General features: G+C 42.0%; 1 protein-coding gene across 10 annotated transcripts in view; it reads right to left on the reverse strand.

Annotated features, from left to right (window-relative positions):
• MAP7 (microtubule associated protein 7) overlaps positions 1 to 17,832 on the reverse strand; it is a 166,062-nt gene that overhangs the window by 58,890 nt on the left and 89,340 nt on the right. For all 10 annotated transcript variants that reach the window (XM_060283922.2, XM_060283920.1, XM_060283924.1 and 7 more), the window contains one exon: positions 3,810 to 3,911. In XM_060283922.2, coding sequence (XP_060139905.1) covers positions 3,810 to 3,911 — 102 coding nt within the window. The remainder of the gene's footprint in view (positions 1 to 3,809; positions 3,912 to 17,832) is intronic.

Genomic DNA, 17,832 nt, shown 5'->3' on the forward strand with positions numbered 1-17,832 from the left:
ATTTAATAACTAAAAACTGATAAAAATGGTCTTTAAAGGTAGGATTTCAGAAAGAAAAAATACAATTGAATAATTCCAAGTAAATAGTGAATTTTCTGTAATTTTTGTCTCCCTCTCATTTCTACCCTCATATCACTTTTCTCTGGAACAAAATGAAGGTATAGAAAATGATTTGACATCACGAACATTTCACATTGTTTCCCAACAGATCTAACGTTGTTAGAATAGAACTGAGTTACTTATTCTCAGATGGAGAAGTTTTAAGAGAAATAGGATTTCGGTGGCGGTAAGCTTGCAGCTACACTCTGCATCCAACCTCCTACCTGTGATGATTGCAAAGTAGAGGGACTACCCAAATGAGGGCACTTTTAAAAGTGAAAGGGCGTGCTGATAAGAGTCTGTCTGTGGCGACGTGTGTAAACCTGGACTATTCTGCAAAAATCGGAACTAAAGAGTGACCCTCAAAGATCAAGAAAATCAACTCACTTTGACAAGGCTTTTTTCCAAGAACTCAGTAGACCTTGACTCCTATCTGAACCACTACTGTTTATACAGTAAACTACTTCTGTTAGGACTTTTTACAAGGACTTCCATATATATTATCAGTTTATTCTTCACAATAATCCTATGAGTTAGTCAAGCAGCTAGTCATTCAATGAAGAGTTATTGTGCCTATTTTCCAAATGAGAAAACTAAAGGAAATAAATGCATGTGACTAAGGAAGGTGGCACAGTTAAGTGTCAGAGTTAGGCCTTAAAATCCCATCTTTAACTCAATTCTGTCCCCCCTTTTCACAGCCTGGCATCTACAGTGTCATTAGAATCAGAAAACAGCTGGAAGATTACAGGTCATGTTTTCCTCCATGAGGGAAATTTATTTATTATTTATAAGAAGAAAGTTCTACTGGCTCTTCTAAAGACTTGTGGTGGGGAATAGTAGAGGGATAGGAATTAAGAGGCATTTTTAATAAACTGGAGTTTCTGCTTTTCTCAGGTACGTGCCCAGTAGTTCATGAAGAAAATGCAATTTTCTCTTCTAATCAGGTCAAACTTTTACCATTTGGGTTACAATCAAGGAGGAGGTGAAATGAGTCCTCTAAGAAATAATCGCTCGAAGCACAGAGGGAATGCGTGGGAAGAAGATTCACAGCTTGTTCTCAGGAAAAGCTTCACAGTGGATGTGGCAACTGAGAAGGATCGCCAGAGACACACTTGCTTTAAGAAGTGTGGATGGCATGGGAGGAGGGTGTTACAGAAGGAGAACAATGTAAGCTTGGTGTTTCCCAAAGTGGGTGGAACAGTGGAGTCCAAGGCTCGATTTTAGGTCATACACAGACAACTTTTTTTGTTGAAGTGTGGTTGATTTAGTGTTGTGTTAATTTCTGCTGTACTGCAGGGTGATTCATTGATACACGTATATACTTTTTTTAATATTCCTTTTCATGATGGTTTATCATAGGATATTGAATGTAGTTCCCTGTGCTATACAGTAGGACCTTGTTGTTTATCCAGGAAATTCTATATATAAAAGCTTACATCTGCTAAAAAACAAACGAACAAACAAACAAAACTTTTACCATTTGGAGGCAGCTGATGGAGTTCTGAAGAAGCATCTCGCACTTCCTCAGTTAACAGTAGTCATAAGCAGACTCTGTAACTTTACAAAGTGTCTCTTTTGGACTTGGTTCAAGTATTCACAGCTGAGAGTACCCTTCCCTCTTGGGTAACACAAGACACAGTGTGCACATATTTATAAAACACCATGAGGACCTTCCGTTACATGTTTTAAACGTAAAATATTAACAATTTGAATGTGAATAGATGCTTTCTAAATCAGAGATGTTCTAGAGCATAAGTATCAGAAAGTAAAGGAGGGCAAGAAATTTCACGAAAATTTACTGGATAAAAAGGGACGCTTTTTCATTGTCAGGATACTTGCATCTGGTTAGGGCAATACTCAAAATATCCCCCAAACAGCATGTGCTTCTTTTCTTTTTAAGTTCCTACAGTAAGAAAATCAACAAAAACTGCTTTAGACAGACATTCCTGTGACTCATATCCCATAAAATCAAAAGGTTTTACTCAAGCCTGGAACTCCAACTTGGAACCTCTTATGTCACCTTCAGAGATACTCAGGAAGATAACATCGTGGTTTTAAAAATAAGAGTCTTCTATGTATCTTTGCTGTGTGTATACACAAGAAAGCAGATGTAATCTGAAATGAAACGTCTCCTCACTGAACTTGACTCCGGCAACATAAATCAAATGGCTCTATAAAGAGATGGCCAGTTGGAGCAGAAAAGATGTTTTGGGCCTCTATATTTCTATGCACTCTGCATATGTCTCTTCTGATAATGGAAATACTGTGTTAGAATGATTTATTCATATACTGGTTTACTCCACCATACTGTCAGCTAGAGGGTAGGAATTATGTCTTTTAATAATATTTCCCTACTACCTATACAGTACTAGCACCAGATAAATAAACAAGTTATCGGGATATAAAAGTATAAATTGCACAGTAAAGAATGTAGCAATTAGAAGCAATGGTTGATGGGGAAAACAAGGGAAAACCAGTACAAACCATTTAGCTATGTTCAATTCTCATGGTAAAACAAACGGGATTTTCAGACTAAAGAGCTTCTACTTCTACAAGGATGCTCACTGGAGTATAAGGAACAAAAGTCCACTAGAACAAGCTGCATGAGGACAGGGGCCCTGTTGATTTGCTCATACAGTATCTCTCACAGTCCCAGTCATAAGGCAACTACTCAATAAACATTAGATGGTGGCTGGGCTTTGGGTGGATAGATGGATGGATAAATGAATGAAAATGCAAACTGACTAAATGGGGAAATCTTAGCCTACAAATTAAAACTCCACTGAAACTACACATCATTTGCCAGTAATGGTTACTCATGCAATACCTGCAGTAGTACTGGTTATTTCTCTCCTAAACGGCAAGCTAGATTTACCTTCTCTGTTCAAGACCTTTTCCACATGGGAAAAAAAGCCCCACAAAACTAGGTGCAATAGGGAATGTTTTCTATGGGGCTAGGTACCGTTATTTCCATCTTTATTCTCACTGATTCACTGTTCTTGAGTGACTTCGGCCTTGGATGTACGCTTCCAAGAACCTCATGGGGTGTTCAATTTGCCTTTACCTTCCTTTGACTGTCTCTTATCATCAGACTGTAAGTTAGTCTCTCCCAAGGACCACACAATGGTTGATACCTGGAAGCAACTGCATTGTCTGTTCAATTGTTTGTATTATGTTTACAGAGTGTTTGCTTCGTCGTATCACTGAGTGGAATAGACCATGAATCACAGGCTATCAGATGAAATTACTGTGTAGGTGTACAATCATTGCAGGGAATGGAGAACAAAAACATCATTCTATACCAGCTATACTGTGTGTAATGATTTCCTTAAGTGGTTTTTGAAAAAGTCACAAAAGAGATATGCAACAATGCTGGGCATACAGGTACAGAAAATGGTGTCATATCTATCATTTCAGGCAGAATGGCAAAATTATTTCCTCTTACACACTGCTTGACAGTAAACAGTGCATTCACATACACCATCTCACTGACTGTCAAAATGATTCTGAGAGGTAAGTAGGGCATAGCCTTGAATCTCCATTTTAAAGAGAGAAAATCAAGGTGTGAGAGGTTCTCTGACATATTCATACGAGTCAGTCTGAGTGTGTGTTTTGGTGGCAGGACTGAAACCAAGCTCTCCTAAATTCTAGCATGACTAAGCCCTTTGGGTTAACCTTCCTTTTTCCACAGCAAAGGCAATGCATAGTACCTGGTTTATTTCCTGTGTGGTTGCTATTCTGTCCTGAAATAGCAGAAGCAGGCCGGTTGGAGGCCGCGGTTTTCTTATCTTGCACTTTGTTGCCATCAGGCGCTATACAAATGAGACAAAAGAGAAAAGACATATTTAGTTTCTTAAAATTTATTCAGAAACATTCACATATTCAACATTTATTGTTAACCCTTGTATCAAATGCTAGGCTAGATTCAGGAAATATAAAGATTAAGCAGCCAACAACCCCTGCCCTCAAGGAGCATACTGTCCAGTGGGAAGAACACATTCAAAAATCAATAGCCTAGGGGCTTCCCTGGTGGCGCAGTGGTTGAGAGTCCGCCTGCCGATGCAGGGGACACGGGTTCGTGCCCCGGTCTGGGAAGATCCCACATGCCGCGGAGCGGCTGGGTCCGTGAGCCATGGCCGCTGAGCCTGCGCGTCCGGAGCCTGTGCTCCGCAACGGGAGAGGCCACAACAGTGAGAGGCCCATGTACCGCCAAAAAAAAAAAAAAAAAAAAAAAAAATCAATAGCGTCAGCTCAACTAACCCATCCTACAGTGGTGGCATGTTCAGGGTCCATGGATTTGCTCACCCTGGCTGTCCCAGTTTATACATAAAGCAACTGGGAAGAAATAAGACTGGGATCTACAGCCTCTGATCTTTGTTCTTAAAAAGGTCATGCATTAGGAACCAAAAAATTCCAAGAACATAACCAAGCAGGTCACCAAAAGGGAAACAGGGAAATAATTTACTAGGATTTTGGAAACGCCTCTAGCAAATGTTCAATGACAAAGATTATTCAAGAGACTAAGGGAAATGTACTCTAGGACGGGACCGAAGGGCAGAAATATCAGGCAATTCTCTGGTTATATAAAGTATAGGGTCCTTCAGGTAAATTGTTCTTCACACATATGACTTGAATATATTTTTAAAAGATATTTAAAGTATCTTTGCTACTTCTCACAAATCATGTCAAAAACCAAGCCCTTGTTATTCCCTGCCTCCTACCCTCTGCCTTAAAATCTGTTCCACCCAGTCTTCCCCATCCATTCAGGCAACTCCGTTCCTCCAGTAGATTAGGCCCAGAGCCTTGGAATTATCCTTGATTTCTCTCCTCCAATCAGTCCCCAAATTTGATCCATTAGTAAGTTCTTACAGCTCTACCTTAAAAAACATCACCTCTACCACTACCTTTCTGATCTCCTCTTCCCTGTGACTGCAATATCCTCTTAACCAGTCTCCCTGACCCCACCACTGATCCTCTTCAGTCTATTCTCATCTCGGCAGCCAGAGTGACCCCATTAAATCATAGGTCATGTCACTCCTCGGTGCCAAGGTCTAACAGCCGCCATCCCACTCAGAGCAAAATTCAAGGTCTGTCCATGGCCTACAAGGTAGGTACGGTTTGGCCTTTACCTTGCACCACTTTCCCCCTTAATTACTCTGATAATACTGACTCAGATCATACTGACTGACTTAGTCCATCTCAGAGCCTTTGCATGTACCTGAAATGTTCTTCCCCCAGATGTCAACACGGGTCTCCCCTTCACTTCCACTGGGTCTCTGCTCAAATGTGACATTAGAGTCCCCTTGATCTATCTAAAACAGCACCTCTATCACGCATTACCGCCCACTCCTTTTTTTTTTTTTTTTTGCGGTACACGGGCCTCTCACTGTTGTGGCCTCTCCCGTTGCGGAGCACAGGCTCTGGATGCGCAGGTTCAGCGGCCATGGCTCACGGGCCCAGCCGCTCCGCGGCATGTGGGATCTTCCCGGACCGGGGCACGCACCCGTGTCCCCTGCATCGGCAGGCGGACTCTCAACCACTGCGCCACCAGGGAAGCCCCGCCCACTCCTTCTTACTCTGCTTTGTCTGTAGCCCTCATCCCTGACATGTTACATATTTATTATCTCCTCCATTAGGCTGAGGGAAATGGCTAATAACTAGAAAACAGGACTCACTGGTTCAAGGTTTTGGAATCTGAAAGGGTGTGACAGTAGTTATGCTTCAGGAAGACTAAATTTAAAAATGGCACCTAAGATGGACTAAAAAAAAAAGTTACTAAATTTACCTTTTACCTCTGAATGAAGAATATACCAAATTATAGCTGTCTGTCAATTACATACAGTATTAACTAAACAGTTAGCTAAACAGACTAAACAGTAGAAAGCATCTTATATAGTATGTTTAACACTGTTTAACTGCCCAGTTTCAAATAATTTGTTGGCTTTAAATACAGGTTCAAACATAAACACTGATTGCTATAACACACTCTCATCCTACTTGCCAAAAACAAGTTGCCACTCATCACCACGTGGCAGGTAAAGTCCGTATTAGTTAGTATTGGCCTATAGTCTCACAATTTTAGAGGTAGCCCCTAAAGACCAAAAATTGACTTAATTGGAACTCTGGTGCTCAATATGGATAGAACAACATTCTTCCATATTCTGCAAGGTAATCTTAAAACTGCTCATAAAGATGATTAACAGAAAGGAGGGCACACAGATTTGCAATACCTTTATTATTTTCTTTTTATTATAGCCACCTCCAGCACATAGTAAATAAAGCCTTAACTAGTAAGCTGTTTAAGGGATCTTCTACTTATTATTTTTACTTAAATGAAAGATAATTAGGACCACTTGTTTAGAATATATTTCAAATGTATTCGTTTCTTTCTTGCCTTGGCATATTTGACATAATTTAATCTGTCTCTGGTGATTGAATATCTGCAGTTGCCCCCAGGTCCTGACAACACACATCAACCCTAGCTAAATATTACGTTACAGTAGACCATGAAGGAGATTAAACACATGTTCAGTGCAAGTGACTTTTCCAAATAATCCTTGGTTAATCCCTGATAAAAAGCTTTTTTTTTTTTTTGGTTGTAATTTGCTTTGTCTTGAAACTCTAAGATATACATTTCAATTAAACTTCAGGTCTGGTTACTTGAGTTCCAATTTATCTACATCTGACTTTTAACAGATCCACTCTAGTTGAACATCTATCTGCCCACTTTTTTGTTTGTTTGTTTTTTTGCTGTACGCGGGCCTCTCACTGTTGTGGCCTCTCCCGTTGCGGAGCACAAGCTCCGGACACACAGGCTCAGCGGCCATGGCTCACGGGCCCAGCCGCTCCACGGCACGCGGGATCCTCCCGGACCGGGGCACGAGCCCGTGCCCCCTGCATCGGCAGGCAGACTCTCTACCACTGCGCCACCAAGGAAGCCCTATCTGCCCACTTTATTATCATTTGGATCTCAGGAATTCATTTCTATCACAAAAGACCTGAGTCCTATTCTTAACAAGACAAATTTAAAATTGATCTTAAAGTGTGTTATGTTCATATAAAACTGACAGGTTAAATTTAGTAAAATAAAGGTAATTTAAAAAGTTGTCAGGCTATTTAGCCCAAGATTATATACTGTTAATTTTTAACCATTAGGTTGAACATTTGTCTAAAGTTTTCAGGCTATGTTTCTGCTTTTCTATTGGTCTTTCCTTTCCACCAATGTAATGGTCCTTATTTCTCCAAAAACCATTTTGGTTAACACTCTATCATGGTAAGAGGGAAGAGAAACTCAAACAGACCTGGGTTCAGCTGTGAGCCCTGCTACTAACCAGCTCAGTGACCTTCAAAGTTTCTTGACTTTGAATTTCTTTCAATTTCTTTGAATTTCTTTCTTGACTTTGAGTTTCTTGACTTTGAATCTGCCTAACTCACAGGGTCGTTGGGAGGATTAGTTGAAAAGATGTTAAGAACACGGATTGGCATATAGGAGGTGTGTAGCAAATATTCAGCACTCCTTCTCTCAGCGTTTACGCCCTTCCTCAAGGTCCTGGGCCTCCCACACTCGGAGGTGTAGCTGTGTGTTTGAGTTTGTGGGGAAGGTGTGCTTTGGAGTCCGTTGACCTGGCTCTGCCCCTTAGAAGCTGTGAACCGGTCACACATCACTTAACCTTTCAGCCTTCATTTCCCCATCTGCAGTGCAGGAAAACACTTTCAGAGTCGTGAAAATTAAATGAGACTGCCAGGCCCACTGCAAGGCTCAATACACGGTGGAAGGTATTTTAGGCTCTCTCCCTATTCCTACACCAATGTGGGAAACCAGGTTTCTAGTTCCTCTGGGCTGTGCTTGCTCATCGCTAACAGGGAAAGCAAACCTGTGTCAAACTGGGGACAGTGCTCCTGGGGAGCAGAGTCTGGCTCTGCTGCTGCTTTCAGAGGTTTTCAGCTCAGGTACAATCGCACCTCCTGGGGGCCTCAGGTTGCGGGACTTATTGGTACAGTTTCCAGGGTACAACCTGGCTTGGGAAGAGGTAATCATCCATCTTTCTGGGGCTTAGAGAGATGACAGTTTTCTGAGATTTAATACCTTTCAAGTTACCGTCACATTAAGTAAGTGTGAGCCTTAAAAAAAAAAAAAAAAAGAACCCTCAATCATAATAGGAAAATAAAATCTTCTGAGGTGGTTTTTTTTTTTTTTTTTTTTTTTTTAAACCAAGCGCAGGGAATTTCACTGTTTGAGAACATAGTGAAAAGGGGGAATTTATTCGTTTTAAGATTTAAACACTTAAAAATCTGGAAATCCTAGATAACTAGCAGGTAGGATCACATACACTATTTTTAAATTTACCATTAAAATAATACCATTTCTAAAATGACCCAAGTGACTTTCCAGTATTATTTATTTGAATCTCTTTTCTTTTCATTTTTCAAAAAAGAAAACTAAGCCATATACTATGACGCTTAATAAGTGTTTGCTAGCCTTATAAAATTTTTATTGATCTTCCTGCTAGCTTGAAAGCTTTATTCCATTAGTGGCACATGTAAGTGTATTAAAGACAAGAGGAAGGATGGAGAGAAGCACCCTTGTGGTCTGGGACTCTGCCTCTAAATCACTCTGCAACGAAATATGCAGGCAGCAGACACTTGGAGCTTTCATCCAGCAAAATTTCTGCAGCTCCTGGAAGTGCCACCAATGTGTCTCTGTAATCCATATCCTCTACCATTCACTGCAATGTCTTCCCATAAAGGTCATGGGGTTCCCACTGCTTTGTTTCTATTTTTGGCTGGATGGTCCGGTTGAAGAGTCTTCTCTCAATTGATCAAGATAACTGGTCCAACAAATGCTTAATTTAGTAAAATGCTTACTCTTGTAAGATATTTATGACTGCGACCTTAAGGACAATGCTGAGTTTAAACTCACTGAATGACAGGTCGTCTTGACCTCCACAAAAATTATGTACTTCTGTCACCATTATAAAGGGTGGCATGTGGGCTGGGAAACCGCAAAACTTTAGCCCTCAATTCCCAGCTCTGGATGACGGGTTGTACTCTGTGGAATCCAGCCCCACAGGCTACACACATAACTTTGGGGGAGTAAACCAGAAGACAGAACGAGAGGCTGAACTGCACACAACTGTCATTTCTGTAGTTAAAAATGGTTGAATTTTGCAACTTCATCTGTCTCAATCTCATAGTTTCAATCTACCCGTGCAGAACAAAAGTCAACATTGCAGGCCTGCAAGTGCTGTCTTGCTTTACGTCTTCTTGCTACGATAAATCTTAGCCACAAGTATGACTGTATGCTGAGTCCTGAGCCTTTCTTAGCGAATCACAGAACCTGAATCATAAATAGCGTATTTGAAAATCTGGCCGCAGAATACTGCTCTGGCAATTGAAGAATGTACTGGTTTAAAATCACAACATATAAAGATCACAGAGTAACTCTCAGGTAATTCAGAGTGTTTCACCTAAAATGTTCTGCTTTATGAGATCTGTTTGCTTATTTGCTTGACAGTTAAAATTTATTCTAATATAGCTGCCAGGAGTATTGTAGCATTTAAGTCATAGCTATTAAATGTTTTATCCAATATTATTTATGAACGTTGCATCAGGATAAGAAGGACATAATGCAATCTCGTAACTTCTAATGACTTTTCTGATTAACCCACATGATGGAGAGCTTTTCAGTTTAAATTCCTCATAATTGTATGTGAAGTTGTATAGGAATAATCAAAGCCCATGGGAGTCAGCATGAGACAAACCTAGGTTTAATTTCCCACTTCACTTCAGTTTTCTTCACATTTATTCAGTCAACACCCTACTCCGCGGAACACCTTGTGCTCAGTACAGGGAAAATAATATTAAGTGAACAATGCATCTTTTCTAACGCTTTTTCCTTTTCCAGACCCCTGGGAGCTTTTGATTCCCCTAATAATTTCTCTTCCTTTAGAAACATTCTTCCCTATCATGGCCTGAAGCACAATCTTGACCTCAGTCACTTGCAAATCTGCATTTATAAACAGTCTTCCACCTCTAAGGAATATATGCTCATGTATCTCTGCTATCACTTGAAACTATGTCAAAATCTGAACTAACTGTCCTCACAAAATCAGCCAACTCAGTCTCCTTGTTACTATCAATGGAACCACAATATTCCCAGGCTCAGAAATGTTATGTGGTGTTTTCAATAAACATTTACAGACACTCCCATGGGCCAGCCACTGTGCCATGCCCTAAGAATATGAAGATTGTAGGACGTAGCGTCCACCTGCAAGATGCTCATTATCCTTTGGAGGAGACAATATGCAAATACATGCAGTTGCAAAACCAGACCAATTCAGTTTTCAAAAATCAATACACTATAGAGGACTAATAACCAAATAAATGGTATAGTATTACAGGGATTCAGAGGTGGGAGGAGGTGCTACAGGGGGTAGTAGTGATGGGAAACTTCACTGGATAAAGATTTTGAAGAATGGAGCGAATCTGTGTAAGTGGTGGGGAAGCAGAGAACACGCCTGGCTGGGACATGGCATATGCAAAACTACCGAGGCAAAAAAAAAACGAGAGAGCATCAGGGGACTGACCAGTCAGAACGGTGGGTTTAGTAAGGCAGGCAGTTGAAAATAAGACAAACAGGCCGAGGTCAATGTGTCCTCCAATTCCATGAGTTTGGACTTCATGATGAAGGCAATGGAAAGGCACTGAAGCATGGCCACACGGCACTTCTGGCTGTGAACTACTCTAGCTTCAGTGGACTCTGGATAAATGAACGGTGAGGCCCAACAAGCCCGCTGGAAATGTATTTAAAAAGGTTATCATCTTAATAAAAGGAAATCAGACTAAAACCAGTTATCTTAAGAACTCCACTTTCTGGATAATTTAATAATTATTCAGATTTTTCTACTTACCCTTAACTCTTAATCATAAGAGGTGATTATGTAACCATTAAGGGGAGAAAGTGACACGATTGACTGTGGTGAAACCTCTGTCTGTAGCTGAAGCATCAGGGAGCAGGGGAGGAGCAGAGTCAGTGTGGCCAGCCTAGCAGGAGCCAGGGCAGCACCACACAGGGACCCTGCGCAGACGCTCCGGGTCTCCTCTGCTTCAGATCCTGCAGGAAATGGGGCCCCAGCCACGAACTCCAGGGAGCAAGGGAGTAGGTAGGAAGAGGAAACACGGAATGGAGGAAGTGTGCCTGGCTGGGAAAGAGGTGAGGTGTTTTTTTTTAATTTTTTTTTTTGGCGGTACGCAGGCCTCTCACTGTTGTGGCCTCTCCCGTTGCGGAGCACAGGCTCCGGACGCGCAGGCTCAGCGGCCATGGCTCACGGGCCCAGCCGCTCCGCGGCATGTGGGATCTTCCCGGACCGGGGCACGAACCCGTGTCCCCTGCATCGGCAGGCGGACTCTCAACCACTGCGCCACCAGGGAAGCCCCTGGGGTGTTTTTAAAGGCCATTTTGCAGGCGGGTCAAGAAAAGAAAATACGGGTAGATGCTGATGAATATCTTTAATCTTTCATAGACTGCTCAGGATGGGGAAGCAGCCACTTCACTATGCAAACTTACAGGTACTGTGCCATGGCAACGTCTGTAACTAGAGATACTGAAAAACAGTGCCGAGTCTGATTTGCCCCCCTGCACCAGGATAAACCACTTCATGGTATGGCACAACACCTGCCCACATTTAGCCTGGCAGCAATAAGAACCATGAACTATTTATTCAGCGCTCTATTGCTCATTTCTTGTTGCAAAAAGAAATGCAATTAAATGAGAACATTTGGTAATAATGTGTATCCGAGTCATACACCGCATCTTCCTTACTCATTCTGTTGACAGAAACAATTCAATTAAGACCTTTTTCTTTGCATTTCACACACTCCAGATAGAACAAAAAGTAATGACTTGGCGGCTACACTAGACTACATTAGAGGCTTGTAAGACCCTGTGGAGGTTTTAAAATCTGGAGGGTGCTCATCCAGCAACAATGAAGAGTGACTGAAAGTCACTTTCTGATAACTTCATTTCTTCATAATGAAAAACAAATTATGACAGTGATGGAAAACGATATTCAGCCAAAGAGCAAAGAAATTTGTCCAATACGGAGACAATACAAACCCAATGCAAAGACATTGATTTTCCAAATATAATCCAACATTGTGCCTAGTTATGTGATGTATGGGAACAGAATTCACCAGAAACATCACTCATCTTCAGAACAATAAGGCATGAAGAATGAAACAGATACATGTAGCTGTTTATTAACAGTTCGTCATCTATCAACTTCGTCTTTGATACTTAGCCAGGTGCAGAACTGTGATAAGTTCTACCAGACAGAGGAACTTGAGGGCAGGGATGGTGCCTTCATCTTTATAGCCTCTGTACCTTTAGTGTTTAGCCCACTATCTGGCATACAGGTGACACTGAATAAATGCCTGAAGAAGGAAAGGAGAGAGGAAGAGAGGGTAGATGATGTAGCCCAAACAAATTGTGGCAAAAGCCCAGGAATAAAACGTATTAATGACAAGGTAAGTAAAAAGAAAAGTACACATTCGCCCTTTTTTTTTTTTCTATGACAAACTGTTTAATGTTCTATAATGTGCAGCTTCTAAGTGAAAAAGGCCCGTTAAAAATCTACGAGCTGGGCTTCCCTGGTGGCACAGTGGTTGAGAGTCCGCCTGCCGATGCAGGGGACACGGGTTCGTGCCCCGGTCCGAGAAGATTCCACATGCCGCGGAGCGGCTGGGCCCGTGAGCCATGGCCGCTGAGCCTGCGCGTCCGGAGCCTGTGCTCCGCAACGGGAGAGGCCACAACAGTGAGAGGCCCACGTACCACACACACACACACAAAAATCTACGAGCTGTACATTCTGGTAATGGGGCAGCCGGCCCCCTCCCCAGCCGTCCCTCCGAGAGGCAGGGCAGGGCAGGGTACAGGCGCCGTGAGGACATGGTCCTGGGTGTGCTCACCAGCAACACACGCGGGTCAGTGCCCAAGGGTCACGGGGGTGGGGGCATGATATTTACACAGGGGAGAACCACGGACACACGTGTGACCGGAAGACACGAGGGGCACAGGTGACAGTGGACCCGGGAGGCCCAATGCTCCCGTGGAGGTATACACAAGAGATGTGGGCTGGACGGGTGGGCACCACGCATGACGGGCTCAGGGCTCCTGTAAGCAGAAGAGGCTGTGGAGCCGGGAGACCTCGTGTGCCAGGGGGAGGGGCAGACGCGAGCCGGCCCCATGGGAACTTGGGTGTGCAAACCAGTGCACAGGGGTGAGAACGCAGATGCTCCAAGGTGAGCGACGAGGGAGAGGACACAGACGTGTGCATTAGACCCACGAGATGGGTCCGTGGAGACACGGGGCCACGGGAATCGCCCGTTTTTTGACGGCTGCTGAGACTGCAGCGAAAAGATGACCAAAAGAATTGTCAGCTCACAGTCACATCACTCCACGTCAGAAAACAAAAGCTAGTTAGTGTCATCTTTGGATGGTTTTGACATTATGTCAGGCAAGACTCAAAATCAAATGACTGTTTTGGCAGCCATGTGTTAGAAAGGTTTGCCCAGTATCACTTATAGTGAGTATCTGGGAAATTCCAGGGTCAGTCTCCAAATACAGAACACTGCCTATACTGCATGGGATAAAGCATGAGAACAGTATAGACTTTGGCTGGAAACATCAGACAGGCTACAAAACAGGCATTTCACCTTTGAGGGGTTTGTGAACCCCAAATTTTTTATCCAAAGCAACTTAATTTGTTTTGATAATCTGTTTGTTAAAAAGCCAAAAAAAGTCCACCTTAGCTGAAATGAAGAAAAGCATTTCAGAAAAGCACATGTTCCATATATTTTGTGGAAACAACTGGGAATTAATTCTTAAGGTCTTTTGTTTATCACCAAAAGCAGCTTCTTGATTCGTGTTACAAAGTCCTTCTGATACATTTAGCTGACAGGAGTAAACACTACACACTTTACATTCAACCCAAAAGGCTTTTATTTAAAAGCAAACAAAAAATAAACAAAAGCCTTCCTCCAGCCAGATGGCAACACTATAAAGAGAATAGAAAATGCTGTATTTTCCTCCTGTATTAATATAAACCAGATTAAAAGGCAAAAGCCTTTTCATCCCCATGGGTGACGTACGTTCCTGGCGATTTATCACCAGTCACAAGGCAAGCTGCTACACAAATGATCTCTGCCCCATAATATGAATAATGTTTATGATTGAGCCAAGTCCAGGTCAAAGTAGAGAAAAGAGGTGAAAACCCTAACCATATTGTTTTCCAGTCTCACTGAGAAATGGTAAATTACAGGTTGTAGTTCATTGTCTAAATTTCAACAGCTGGGTAGGGAGTTTATCAATTAGACCCAATTAGATTCAATTTAATTGAATTCAATTAAATTCAATGTGTAATTAAAAGCAACTGTTTAAATAACTTGGGAAAGAAAAATAATTAGAACTCAACTTTATTATCCTCGCCTTAATTAAAGTAACCAACTGAAAGAAGTTTTTACTTTTAACAGGATTACAACTTGAAAGAAAACTAAAATGGCTAATGCTAGTGTTTTACAACATGAGTTTTGGCCACAAAACAGAAAAGATTTTGTACTTAAATGCAAAATATAATTATCAAGGTAGTAAATGTACAGTTCTCAGAAAGGATCCCAAATAAGCAGTGGACTTAGTTTTGCAAAGAAACGTGAAAGTAATTTTAATCCTTTGAGTATTAGCTGACTGAATGAGTTTAATCTGTGCTTCACATATACACATGGTTGCAGAAGATGAATCATTACTCCCTCCTCCTCTGCAGAAAACGGCAAAATACTTAACTTTAAATTTTCTTATGTTAACGCTGAAAACTCAGTAGGAATGAGTGGTAAATAATGAAAGATTAAGTTTATTCCAATTCATTCCAGGTAATTATTGAACATTTAGCTTAAAGGTTAAGACGATGGGCCAACCCAGTTTCACATGCTGTCTTATGCTGCAGTCATTTCTACATCTGTGACCTTATTTGTTTTTCTTCTCTCCTTGGAACATCAGCCTTACCATCTCTCCAACTATTTAAATCCAATCCATCTTTTTTCTTTTTTTAAAGAAAAATAGCCTTTATTTCTGAGTTTTAGGTTTACAGCAAAATTAAGCAGAAAGTAGAGAGAGTTCCCATGTACCCTCTGCCTCCACACATGCACACTCCCACCAACAACATCCTGCACTGAGTGGTACATTTGCTTCCCTCGATGAAGCTACACCGACACATCATTGTCACCCAAAGTCCATAGTTCACGTTTGTGTTCGCGTTTGGTGGTGTTTTGGGTTTGGACAAATGTATAATGTCACGTATGCACCATGATAGTGTCATACAGAATCCAGGCCATTTTTCGTAGTCCAGTTCAAATCTCCTCATGAAATCCTTTCTAGCTATTCGTATCTCCAACATATTTCTTTCTTTTACTACACTCCAAGGCTTCCCTGCACTACTTAGCATTTGATTTCATTCTATCGTACATGAGGTTTTTTTTGTTTGTTTGTTTTGTTTTTTTGCGGTATGCGGGCCTCTCACTGTTGTGGCCTCTCCCGTTGCGGAGCACAGGCTCAGCGGCCATGGCTCATGGGCCCAGCCGCTCCGCGGCATGTGGGATCCTCCCGGACCGGGGCACAAACCCATGTCCCCTTCATCGGCAGGCAGACTCTCAACCACTGCGCCACCAGGGAAGTCCCGTACATGAGTTTTGAATGTTTATTTCCAAAAGGTCAAAATACTGATAATCTCATGAGAGGCGAGGCAAAAACTGTGCTTTATAGTAAAAAAAAAAAAAAAGTGGGGGGGGTGGAGGGAATGGTTGATGCAATATTTCTCGGTTGGAAATTCATACTGCAAACTTGCATAGGGAAGGCTCTGGGTCAATCCATGCTGGTTGCCCAATAAATATCTATTCTCTGATGCTTCTTTTCTAACAGAACCCCAGTTAGCCACAACGCACAGTTCTGGCCAAAACGTTGAAAACTGAAGTTGCTGGTGGGGTTTGTGGGAATGCTCCTCAGAGGAGAAGCAGACACAGGTGGGTTTGTTCCTTCCCGCTCCTTTTCCTCCTGCCTTGAACCTGGATGTGATTTTCAGGGTAGAGCATCTGCCTTGTAACCAGGAGGCAATCACGAGGGAGAGGCTATGGGAATAACTGAGATCTGGCCCTGCCATTTTTAAGCTGCTGAACAAGTACTAGCAACGGTTCACTTCCATGTTTGATGTAGCTAAAAAAAAAAAAAAAAAATCCTAATTTGTTTAAATCACTTTTTTTTCCTAGATTCTGCAGTCACCATTAAAAGCAATCCCTAAGCTAACAGAGTTCTCACTAACTACAGAATGAAGTCCAAGTGTCTTAGCTTCCAAATATCTTCCAAACTTTGGCCCCAGCCCACCCTGCTAGCTTCCGCTCCCTCTATTCCCCAACAATCACCTCTCCCAACCCAGTCAGACATCACTGAGGGCTGAGGGGATGCTCCAAAAGAGCTCTGCAGGTGGGTGAGATTCAGAAGAAGCAGAGGATTTAATTTAGGTGCGGGAATGGGGGATAATAAAACGCTACAAAGGGCAGTGATGAACCAGAAAGGAAAACAAGGCACACAAAACTAGATATAAAAATATCTCATGTGTGTGTCTTAGAGAATGGCTTTTCATTCAAGGCATTCACGAGCAGGCTCGACACTGGGGAGTCTGGACGCACCTTGGATTTCAGCACCGCCTTCATTTGGTACATCATAACTTATTCCAATTTCTTCCAGAAGTCAGAAAGCAAAACGGGCTGGTTCATTATATTAAAGCAGATCCGCATTTAGATTTGAAAAACAGCAGGAGGAGCAAAATTAGCAGGAAAAAAAAAGAGCAAAAGATGCCAGATCAGGGTTTTGCTTGGTTTTTTAAAATAAATTTATTTATTTATTTAGTTTTGGCTGCATTGGGTCTTCCTTGCTGCACGTGGGCTTTCTTTAGTTGCAGCGAGGTGGGCTACTCTTCGTTGCGGTGCGCGGGCTTCTCATTGCCGTGGCTTCCCTTGTTGTGGAGCACGGGCTCTAGGCACGCGGGCTTCAGTAGTTGTGGCTCACAGGCTCTAGAGCGCAGGCTCTGTAGTTGTGGCGCACGGGCTTAGTTGCTCTGCGGCATGTGGGATTTCCCGGACCAGGGCTCGAACCTGTGTCCCCTGCATTGGCAGGATTCTTAACCACTGCGCCACCAGGGAAGCCCCCAGATCAGGGTTTTAATAACATCATTTGTGATAGAAATCCATTCCACAGGAATTCAAACAATTTAGAAGCCAGTAGATTTCTGAAAAGAATGTAAAGGGTTCTCCCAGAGCAAACCTGGTCATCTAGAATAGCTCTTGATAATTTCTTAGCCACAATTCTCCTTTTTTCCAATTATCTAGTATCCTAAGGCCCGATATACAACTGCTTATTAACTGCACAGAAGCACTCACAGTTTGGCTACAGGACTAAATTACATTTATAGAATTGCTGAGAGAGAAGGTATCAGAGTAGGTATTAATTGTACACTTGCCTATAACAAGAAATAAAAATAAAAATTTCAATTGATTTATTTTTAAAAATAACATTAGCTTTTCTATATTATACAAAGACTATGAAGATAAAACTTTGAAAGGTCCATAATCCCCTCACCTGAATAACCCATTTATTCTTTTTATCTAAAAAAGAAATGTCTATCATATGGT

The sequence above is a fragment of the Globicephala melas genome, chromosome 14, assembly GCF_963455315.2.
Source record: "Globicephala melas chromosome 14, mGloMel1.2, whole genome shotgun sequence".
NCBI classification, from domain to species: domain Eukaryota; kingdom Metazoa; phylum Chordata; class Mammalia; order Artiodactyla; family Delphinidae; genus Globicephala; species Globicephala melas.